An 11,532-nucleotide genomic window follows, 5' to 3' on the forward strand; every position below is an offset into this window, starting at 1 on the left:
CAGCTCTGTCTTAAAGTATTTATATTTTGGCATAACCACCTGTCAGCCAGTTGTTTTGTCAGTACACGAACATTATCACTTCTTATGTGTAAAATATTCTTTCCTGTGGATCTCCCTGCCAGTTCAGTTCTGGTACAAGTAGGACGGCTGATGGAGGCACAGGGCAGAAATGCACTGCCAAAGTGGTGGAGCCTACCAGCACTCGCTTCACGTATTATTACGAAGTGGCTGTTGGCTTTTGGTGCCTTGGGGTGCGTCAATGCTAGAGACAGCGGGAGCTACCAGAGCTAGCCTTAATCTAGCACTAAGGCACACAGGATGAGCCAGTCTGAGGGGAACTCTACCACGGCTACAGTGTCACCAGTCCAGCCTAACTGACCTACAGCTATCTTGGCTCTCCCTGAGCTGGTACGCAGCTTCCACGGGCTCAGCACACAGGTGTCTGTGGACATTTACTGTCAGCTGTCTTTGACCTCTGGAAGCTGGACTATGTTGAACTTGAGAAGCAGCAGACATGTGGTACTTGCACGCTTACACTCTGCGGAGTCATCCACATTAGAGTGTAACTGGGATGAAACACGGCCGAGTGCAATGTGCGTTGTCCTCACAGTAGCATAAACGGAGATTTGAAGCACTGAAAAACTGATTCACATTTCCCCAAGCCCAGCTGCTGGAAGCAATCCTCACAATCCATGGGGAATGGTGTCTCTACCTCAGCTCCTATCTTCAGGTTCGGTTCAGTGAGGAATGGCTGAGTAACTGCGGCTGTGCTCTGCTAGGATGGGCCTGTCCTGCGCCAGCGTGCAATGAGAGCAAGACTAGCTGATTCACCACCTTGGTTACCTTAAATAAATCAAAAAGTCACAGTGCTGCCAACAAACTTTGAAATCCAATTGGGTACGAACAGCTCTAATTTTGAAGGATGCCAGTAAATAGAAGAATTGCCCTAGACCTCTATTTTTCTGTGCAAACTTGGAGGGATAGAAATAGTTTGGCCCCATGGAGGTGTAAGTATAGACTTCACTGTTGAAAATATCCTGTATAGCAGGGTTAGTAGATTATGAGAGTTGTGAAGTATACAAATAAAAGTCTCTTTCATATAAACTCCTTCAGCTCCAGGTCCAAGAGGCAAACCACAGCCTGTTTCTCTTACTCAGTATCAGAAAAAAAAAATTAAAATAATTTTTTCAAGCTAAATTGTGCCTTCATCATCAGATATGTAATTCCACAGTCTTTAAGTTTTATAGCTTGAAGCTCTCTCCTTCCAGAGGAGCTCAGTGAAGTCTGAGAGGGGAAAGATTTTAATGCAAGCACCAATTTTTTCATATATCCCATCTGAAATGAGCTTATGAGGAGTATGCATGCATTATTCATCCCATGTACTGGCTAGAATTAATAACACATCCATTGCTTCTGATACGTTATCAGTATGGAGCTGTTTACCTATACTGCATTTAGGTGAAATAATGTACAGACACAGGTTTACTTGCTTGAGAACATGATGTGAATTTTAAGGCCCAAATGATCATAGGAATTTCTCCTCAAAGTTCCTCAGTTTCCCCGGGCAACACTGTCCTTTGTGCATGCAATTGATCTGTGTCTTCATTTGCCCTGGTTTCATTTTAACACGTTTCTCTCACCGCTCAGACTAAGGAAAGAAGGAAAGTCTATAAATCAATTACATCCTCACTAGCCCCGTTCTTGTTCTCTCTTTCTTGCTTCTTGAAGTAGCTGCTTCTCTGACTTTCTTACTTCTCCAGTTTTAGTAGCTTCAGATTTCCTCACTACCTTTGTATTAATTTTCTTTTAAAATAACATCTAATTTAATGGTTTTTACATTAAGATGAGATATGAAAATCAGTATCGATTGCCTAAATAAGCATTTATACTGCAGTATTAAAACCATGGCTCTTCAGCAACACTAACCTTGCATAGATTTACATACATCTCCTAGCTTCTTAGGGCAAAGAGCCTGTAATTTGGCACAAAGTAGCTCCCTTATTGTGGAGTGGCATTTATAATGATGGTACCAGGTAAATAACTCAGGGATCCAAAGACAAAATTCATCCCTTAAGGTCATTATTTGGATTAATATAAGAAAAATCCCTCGGGGAGTTTAGAAACTATGAAGCAAGGAAATGGATTATACTAATCTGTGAATTCAGTGGTTCGTTTGTGGTCTGACAGATAAAACGCAGATAATATTTTCCAGTTTTTCCACTAATTTCTTAGTGTTATCTAACTTTAGTTACTAATATTTTGGCAATGTGTGTATGTCCATTACACATTTTATACAAGACATGGTTATACCAACCGTGGGGCAACAGGCAATTATTTCCAACAAACTTAACCCTACCAGCTTTTGCACAGGTCTGCCGTATGAGTTATATATAAATAGATATGTATACTAAACCCATTTGTTGTCCAGGCTCAGTCCCTCTATTTTAATTGCTTCTGCCCTCAAATCTATTTTTTTCTCAGATTCACAATGATATACTTTCTGCTCTGTCATAGTCTGCAGCTCTACGCAGAGATCACAGTTCTCAGTGAAGACCATTCATAAGGCTAGGTGAGAGGGTTCAGCACTGTCCCCACTTACCAAAAACCCAGCCTCACTAGCCTCCCATAAGACCCTGGCAAACTTACTCAGGATTATATCTCCTTCTCCACTTGTGGTCCAATGGCTGTAGCCCTGAACAGGCAACGTGACTTTTAACACTCATCCAGAAGCAGCATGGTGCTGTGCCTGCAAGTGCTAGTCCCAAGCTGCTATATCCTCCTCCAAGGCAAAGCATGAAAGCCTCAGGAGAGCGCACGAGTGCAGCTCTTCTGCTGCCAGGCTTGAGCTGGCTTGCGCCCAGCCAGCGCTGGGAGAAAGCACGGGTGCATCTGTACTTATCTAAGTATGTAGCGTTCAGTACTCTGCTGCTGCCTAAGCCTGGAGACACATTTCTGCCAGTAAAATTTGCAAGGCATCAAAACATGTTCTTCCAGTGAGGCTCAGAACTAAGCAAGTGCTGAGCAGCTAGGATCCTAGATTACATCTGATGGGATCCATGTGGCGGGTAGATAAGCCAACCCCAAATGAGAGCCCAAAGGAAGATCCACCCAAAGATTAGCATGGTGCTACTTTCATTGCTCTCCTCCTGCCCACAGCATAGCATCTTCATCGTAGAAGTACTCGTGACGACCATGGGGGGGCTAACTTAAATTCTGTCTATATTGGTTTTGATATCATTGGCCTAGAACCCAAGCACCACGCAAAGGTCATAACCACCTGTCCATAAAATCATTATATTAAAAGTGTAATTATTTCATATACAATAGAACAGCTCTAAAAAGACATATGTTGGTATCTCAGGAGAGGCCGCAGCGTGCTGGCTAGGTCACTCTTCTGATAACTGAGGCACATTTGTTCAAATTCTTGCCCTGAATCAGCAATGATATTTCATTTTGGGTGCCCCACCGCCTACTTGCAAATTCTGAAATGAGAGTTGCTGCTGGTATTCTTTGGCTTTGTATAAAACTTGTACCTATTCAACAGGAAAAGAATATACTGCTTTTACAAAAACTAATTAAAGCACTAACAGCTGAATGGGGAGACCTGGATTCCAGTTCCTATTTCAGGCACAGCAGAGGCTCCCCTGCAGAGTCCTCAGTCTGGTGGTTAGAGCCTGCTTATAGGTTCACTTTCTCCTAGGGGGAAATGGGGACAAACCCTGGCTTTCCACATCCTTCTGACAGCTGGGATCTGGGGCAGCTCTGAGGGATGTTGCTACCACATTGCTTTTGGTGAGAAAATGCCTAATTTTCCTACAACGTGACGGGGTACTGAAGTGCGTAGCTGTGTTTGTGCAGGAGCCAAATCCTGAGGAGTGACTAAGCTATATGGCAGGCTGGGTGTGCTGGCTCTTCCACATCCCATCTTCAAGCACCCATAGGAAAATCCGTACCATGCAGTGGGACGCTGTGTGGAGGTCTGCAACCCTAAAGCAGGCACTGACCCAGGCACCAGCTCCACACAGCAGAGAGGAAAGCAATGCAATAAATTAGCGCACCAACTTTGGCTCAACACAACAGCTGCAGAGAAAGCTCAGGAAGCAGTAAAAGAAAGATACCATGAAACAGACTGAAAGATAATTTGTAATTAATCACTTTTATACACGATGACGTAAAGCAGACTTAAAATTACAAAGAACTGGCCTGGCAACTGTAGCTTTAGCACACACTGTCATGGTTACTTCAAAACTGTCTATATACCACACACTAACAGGCTTAAAAGAGTTGAAACAGAACTTTTAAAACATTTGATTTTTAAATAAAGGAGGCTATTTGTGGCAATAATACTTTTGATGAAGGGTTCAGAGTCAACTGTAACTGATACATATGATTGATGTCCATAATAATTGCACACTTCTGTAATCCTTCCTCACCCGTAACAGTTTTGAGCTTACATTTTGGATATTATTAATACTCAGACAGAAATAACTTATGGACAATATCATGTTCTCAACATGGTTGAGAATTAATCTATTTTTGTAAAACTGTTTAAGAATGATGGATACTTTTTCCTGCTTGAGTAAACACTAGCTAATTCTCTAGACCTCCCATCTCTGTTCATGAAAATCCAAGTCCAACTGATTTCATGGATATTTAAAGGATGGTGCCAAATACTGCATACACAAAGATGAATTTCTCCACTTGATAAAGATCTGATACCATTCATTACGTTGCTAACACTTCAGTACTGGAGTTTTGTTGGTTTTTAATTTGTAAGAGAGAACACAATGAATTTAGGAACAATGAAAAATGGAGAGAAAAAAATGAGGCAGCTGAAATGTAGCTGTGGAAAGAGACTCCAAGTGAAAGTATCACACTTATTTTTATTCTAGATAAGCAACAGGGCAGCTTGGAATAAACATGGATTCAAATTTTCTTCGTCTCTTTAATGAGTTCAAAGAGGCTAAACAAAGAGACAGAAGAGTTGAACATTGCTGTGTACAACACAGTAAACAGATTAAAATTTTATACCTGAGCAAAAAAAGGAATTTAACTATTAACTACAGCATGCAGAATAACTGATAAGTTATCACATAAACCTAGCATACTGTTATTAGGTTACAGTCATTCATTTGTTCTTAATTTTTACAAAGGCTAAAGATGGAAAAAGCTCCAAGACGAGATGAGTGTGTGACATAAAACCACAATAAGGAAAAGCACATTACCATCTAGCAGCCTTTCCAGAGGATCAAAATTATCTGCTGTTTTATTATCCAGGGAGAAAGCAGCAACAATTCAAAGCCTGTGGAGTTAATAACATGTTAGACATTTAAGCAGGTCCTGAAAATTAAAATATTGGCAGTTTAGGAAGTGCTCACAGAAGAGCTGAGCCTGCATCCCCTGCCCTCAAATGCCGCTTTAAAGCACTGTGTTTGTGAGCTGTTCCCAGGGCAGAATGAAAGGTAGGGACCTGCAGGGAATGACTGATCAGGTCACAGGCTTGCGAATTTCTCGCCAGCATAACCACAGCTCGTTCTTAAGGAATGACTTTTTACCCCATTTGATTGACTAAGACCCACATTCCACTTTATGTAGAAACTTGACCTTTCTTCACATTGAATCTGTTGTTCGGGTGGGTTTGTTGTTTTTTTTTTTCCTTTCTTTTTCCTTTTTTTCCCCTAATCCATTTCAAATGTTCTGGTTTGAAGTACTTCAGTACTTGTACTGAAGTACAAGTCAAAAAACAGTAACATATTTCTCTTCTTAATTCCTTTATCTTTGCAAAAGATGCCTGTGGGAGAGAAGGGGTTTGAAAAGTTTGAGCTTTAACCAGCACAGCCCATTTTCCCCAGACAGGCTTCATGCTCCTGTCAGACTTCTCCTCTACCTGATCTCCATATCCAATATAAAAATTACCTGCTACCACCATCAACATTCCTGTGCTACAAATCAGCCGTCTGCCTTCCTATAGCAAAACCGGCAAACTCTGCCTTTGCCATTTAGACTTGTCAAAGAGATGGGAGGGATGGGAGCGTCTCCTACCATGTTAGAGACAGCCATAAACAGAAGTCTCTCCTTTTTATTTCTTTACAGTTGTATAGTTAGATACTCTTGATGCCAATCGACTCCCCTCAAATCATACCACCTGCCTTGACTTCCCTGATACTTTTCTTTCAGCATTTATCAATAAAACTATGCATTAAAAATGCATGTGTCAAAATGGATTTATTCCTTTGTCCACAACATATTCATTTCTTCTTTAAAGTCAGACATCTTAGACATTGGTAGGTTGTGTGAAAGAGTCTCCAGGGAACTGAATCCTCTTTGCTTCTAGTTTCTTCCTGGCTTTGAAAGCTGCTGATACTTCAGGGTGGATGGAGTCCAGCCGCTGTTCACACTGGAAGGCCGTGAGGAAGGCCGTCCTGTAGTTGTTATTCATCCAGCCATAGAGAAGGGGGTTAGCAAACGTTGAGCACATGGCAATGACATGAAACACTGTGTAGATCAGTTTGTACTCTTTCAGGTCTAATACCTGACTGTCAATGTCACTGACTAGCTGGAAGGTGTGAAATGGCAGCCAGCTGACGGCAAACACCACAACCACACACACCAGCATCTTGGTGGTTTTCCGCCGCCGGTGGTGGTAGTGGTCATTGCCCACCCCAGGACTAACGTGGTTCTTGAGCTTGGTCCAAATACGGGCGTAGGCATAGGAGATGACCGCCAGAGGCAGCACGTACTGGATCAGGAGCATGGAGATGCTGTAGATGGTGCCATAGTTGAGTTGCCCCTCTCCTGGCCACTTCTCAGAGCAGACCACAATCTTGAAGTCGGGAATGATCTCAATCAGCGAGTACTCACGGAAGATGGCCAGAGGACTTGCCAACAGGGCACTGACTGCCCAAGCCACTCCTATAATCAGGAAGCTGATCCGCTTAGAGATTTTGCTTTCCAAGTGGTAGACGATGCAGCGGTGCCGATCCAAAGCAATCACAGTCAAAGTAACAGTAGAGACGTGCACAGCAAGAGCCTGGGCATAAGGCACCAGGTGGCACAAGACTGGGCCCAGTTTCCATTCGCCCAACAGTGTGTAAACCAAAGTGAAGGGCAGGCACAATGTATTCACCAGCAGGTCAGCCACAGCCAGGTTGGCAATGAAGAAGTTAGTCACTGTGCGCATGCTTTTGAACTTGATGATCACGTGGATCACCAGGGAGTTTCCAATCACCCCCAGCAGAATGATGGAGCAGTAGGCAAAGATGAGGATTATCTGCACTTCAACTAGTGTTGTGCTGTCCTTCAGTTCTGGTTTAGGGTCCAGAGCTAATTCGTTGAGCGGTGTGGTGTATCTCGGCAAGTACAGCTTGGTGAACAGCTCCGCTTTCGTTTCATCTGTCTGGTTTTCTTCGCCTGCTGCTTCCAGGGGCCCCATCCTTGCAGCAGCCTGGTCTAAGCAACAGAGCTGTCCCTGAAAACAAAACAGTACAAGAACACGTGGAGAAATCAGCCTGCGGTGGCTAAGACAAGAAGTAATGAGCTAAAGCTACAGATCTTTCCTCCTCTAACTAACGTTCTACATCTCAGGATTAAGAGAAGATCTATCTTAATGTATTTAAATTCTGTTGCCCTTACATTTGAAGCCCGATCCTGTAATATTATTCAGGCATGACTCCTGCTGAAAATTGGGACAGATTTCAAAAGCATTTCAAAGACAAAGTTTGCCTAAGTAAATGCAGAGGGATTAAGATCCTGCTGGGTAGCATATCCTTTTTTACAATCCACTACCTAAAACTACTGCTGATTTAGCACAAAACTTCCATTAATACCTATGGGAATTCTACATGGAACGGCACCATCCAGACTGTTATTAGCATAACTATCTTCCAGCTTTTCCTTAATGGAAGGTGTTTCCTTTAAATAGTTACTAAATTCTTATAGGTTTATGTCCCTCCTTAATACCAGAGAACTAATTACTGAGGTCTTTCTTTAAGAAACTTTCTTTTAGGAATGTTTGTGCCACAAGGCAAGCAAAAATACCACTCTAACAGAACTGAAATAATAGCATTTCTCTGAAATGACTGTGTAACCTATTCATGCTGAAATTAAGAAGCAAGTAAAACTCCGTTATACATAATATTTCTTTTCTGTGTAATGTTTAAGAAAACACAGCTCCTTGGAGGCTGCCAATCAGGGATTCATTTCTGACTGCAGTCATAGAGAAGAGCACACCATTCCCCTGCTGACGTCAGAAAGAATTTCACCATTGGCATCAAGATCACATTTTGTTGCCTTCCCTACATAGGCTGAGTCAAATTCTATGCTGCCCTAAGACTTCAGTAGGCACGTATGGATATATGGATGTTTTGCAGTTAATTGCTGGCTTGGACTTCAGTCCTATGTAAAACGTGCATGTCCCCATGCAGACTGCCCAGACGATGGGTGGCATGCTGAGCGAGCGCTGTGCACCTGGGGACTCCTCGGCTTGACCTGGGAAAATACTAACTAAGAAATTCCCAGTGCCCAGTGGGCTCACCGAGAAAACACCACTGTTTGCCACTGAGGGGAAAGCCAAACCTGAGTTACTAACTCTACTTTCCCATTCATACATTCCCTAAGGAAAGCAAAAGTAGAGAAGAAATGTCACTTTCTTGCCATCAGGTGCTACATAGCTTAATCCATCTCAAATTCAGGTCTGCCTAAAGACAGTCTAGCTATTCATGCCTTTGGTTTCAATGGTGCTTTTTAAAATTATCTTTATTTTTTTTTTAAATCAGACCCACTTCATTGTAGGTTTTCATCCCTACCTCCGTCACCATTAACACCTACCAGTGATATCCTTAGGTGTGATTTCCTAAATGAGAAACAAGAGTTGTCTGCTAGCAGGTGACCGAGTCCTTTGTGTTTGCTTGCATCCCACAATATCCCAAAGAATTTCTCAGTGCAAGTCCCTTTTGCGAAAGCAACAGATCGACTGCATGAACTGAAAGGCATTTTTTCCCCAACTAAATGGGTCAGAATTATGCTATACTATTTAGTCTACATTTACTGTACAATTAATAGTGTAAGCCTGAAACGTGAAACACTGTGAGATAGGTAGCTGAGATGTGCCAGCTGTTCGTACAAGCTTACCCTGCAGTTTTTAGTAGTATAATCAGTTATCAACTACTAGCCTAAGCATGGGTGGCAGGAAGGGATTCTTCATCAATACACCTTCAGTCCACCAGGTTAAAAATGTAAGATATCCACCACAACTGGCACAGCCAAGGCTACGCAGAAGTTCAGAACTCTGCTGAGCTTTTTCGTTCAACCTACACCAAAGAATTATGCTTGCATATATTATTAGAGTAGAGATTTGGTGAGGTCTCAGGACTGTCAGGTGCTCCAAAATGTCATAATTTTTTCAGAGCAAAATAAGAGCAGGTCATATTTACACATTGTAGTAAAAGGGTGAGAGGGAAGGCAAAATTTCCTTTCTTTGCCATGAATCCAAGGAGGAGGATGTAGCTCAGCCAAAAAATGTAGCATCCCTTTGTTCCCAAAAATACTTTCACCTGTTTCTCTAATCCCTGACTTTCTATTGATTCCTACTTCCAACCCCTTTTTTTAGCAAAGCTTTCTTTTGTTCTGCCACTTTTATTGTATTTGTTACTGCCCTGCTTGGGCTGATGAAAGGCATTTTGGTCTTGTCAATAAGACAAAGCTGAGGGAGGGAGGGAGGGAGGAGGGATGACCAGGGTTTCAAGCAGAGATGAGCTGGCATGTCAGCAAGCGATGAAATAAATTGGTCAAATTTGACATTGTCGGTGGGACAGTTAAGTGGGCAAAGAATCAGCTGCTGTCAGAGTATGGGGGAAAACTGAGGTGGCACTGCCTCAGGTAGTGTTTGACAGGACCCTTTCTGCTCTTCTGTGGTACAAACTCTCCATCTGATGATGGCATTTACTTGCACACCTTGCATACTGCACAGCACTGGGGTTTTTTTCCAATTTTTTTTTTTCCCCCAAGCAGTCAGATCCTCAGGGGTGGGCATCAAATTGCATCTAACTTTTGGCAGAGGAAGGCCCATAGAGGATTTACATCGGTACTGAGAGCAAGTAAGCAAAAAGAATGAAATACGTGATTACATTCGCAAGCAGCATTTCCATCAGGACCGCAGTGCCTGCGCTGGGGAAGGGTTTGGGGGTGCTTGAGGGGAAGGTGGGGGCAAGCGTGCCTCTGGGGTGCCGCCGCTGCCCTCCCGCTCCCCCGGCCCCCTGCCCGGGGGACGCCACCCCTCCCTGGCCGCTGCGGGGAGCCCGCCCGTACCCCACGCCGGCCGCGCTCCTCCGTCCCCCGCTTCCCATTTTCACCTCCCTCCCGCCCCGGGGAGGCGAGCGTGGCCACCGCCGGCTATTGCCACAGCAGCCGCTCTCCAGGGCAGGGCAGGGCAGGGCAGGGCGGGGAGCGGAGCCCCCTCGCCCCGCAGAGGGGCGGTTGCTCCCGCCTCCCCCGGCCCGGCCCGGCCCCCCGCCGCCGCCGCCCTCCCCTCGCACACTCACCGCGGCGGCCCTCTCCTCCCCGGCGATGGGGCAGCGGCGCGGCGCGGTGCGCTCCGTCGAAAGTTTGGAGGCGCCGGCGGCGGCGGCCCCCGCATGCCGGGGGGGCGGGACTGGGCGGGAGGGGGCGGCCCGGCCCCGCCCGAGCCCTTCCCCGGGCGGCGGGGCCGGCGCCGCAGCGGCAGCCGCAGCCGCGGGCGGGCGGGACGCGGCTCCGCCCGCTGGGCTCCGGGCGCGGGGAAGGGGGCTCCGGGCAGCGCTGTCGTGGTGTGCCGGCCGCGTCTCGCTGAGGAGGCACCAGCCCCAGCGCTGCCGGCGTGAACAAGGCGGGGCTGGAGGAAGGGGGACTGGGGCAGGTCCCGAGCTGCTGTAGGCGCCTCGCTCCTGAGCCTGCTGCCTAGTTTTCCCAGTCCCCAGACTGCCTTCTGGAGCAGTATAAAGGGGATGCCTCTGCTTCAAACAACTGCTGAAATCCTTGTTACAAGCACCCCAGCTTGCACAGATTTACTGTTCCTCATAAGAAGATGTGGATGTTGCCAGAGCAGGTGGAAGGATGAATAAAGCATTTACATATTCTGTCAAGAGCAAAATGAAAGATCGCATATTTATTTACAAGGCTGCGAAGGTAAAGACTGCAGCTGCTGTATTTATTTAGTTCTAAATTCAGCAACCTTTCAAAAAAGCTCTTTTGCCAGCCAGCTCAGCTGAGGACTAGCTCCAGCCAGCATTGCTGCCCTTCTGGTAGGGTCTAGCTTCGTTAAATGCATCAGTAGGTTCTACTTAGTATTTTGTTGTGTGCCTGATGCCTCGCTCCCAGGCATAACTCCTGAGGTTCAAGGGAGTGTCTTCTCAGTGCATCGTTGGAGGGCCTGATTCACTGAACGGTGCTTCAGCCCAAGTTGTTGCTCCCAAGAACAGGAACCGGGAGACTTTGCTTACTCTCTGGCTACAGCACTGATGCTTGGACAATTCCCATCCCAAACCTTGCAGAAGCTGC

General features: G+C 45.3%; 1 protein-coding gene across 1 annotated transcript; it reads right to left on the reverse strand.

The window, feature by feature from the left end:
- Positions 1-4,863: 4,863 nt before the first annotated feature.
- NPY2R (neuropeptide Y receptor Y2) lies at positions 4,864-10,658 on the reverse strand. Its single transcript, XM_087736745.1, has 2 exons — positions 10,539-10,658; positions 4,864-7,468 (listed from the first exon to the last, which is right to left on the reverse strand). Exon 2 carries the CDS (start codon positions 7,430-7,432, stop codon positions 6,275-6,277), a length of 1,158 nt encoding a protein of 385 aa, XP_087592871.1. The 5' UTR covers positions 7,433-7,468; positions 10,539-10,658; the 3' UTR covers positions 4,864-6,274.
- Positions 10,659-11,532: the final 874 nt, after the last annotated feature.

This window comes from Nipponia nippon, unplaced genomic scaffold (assembly GCF_047370975.1).
Source record: "Nipponia nippon isolate SJK-2023a ecotype South Korea unplaced genomic scaffold, ASM4737097v1 scaffold_6, whole genome shotgun sequence".
NCBI lineage: Eukaryota > Metazoa > Chordata > Aves > Pelecaniformes > Threskiornithidae > Nipponia > Nipponia nippon.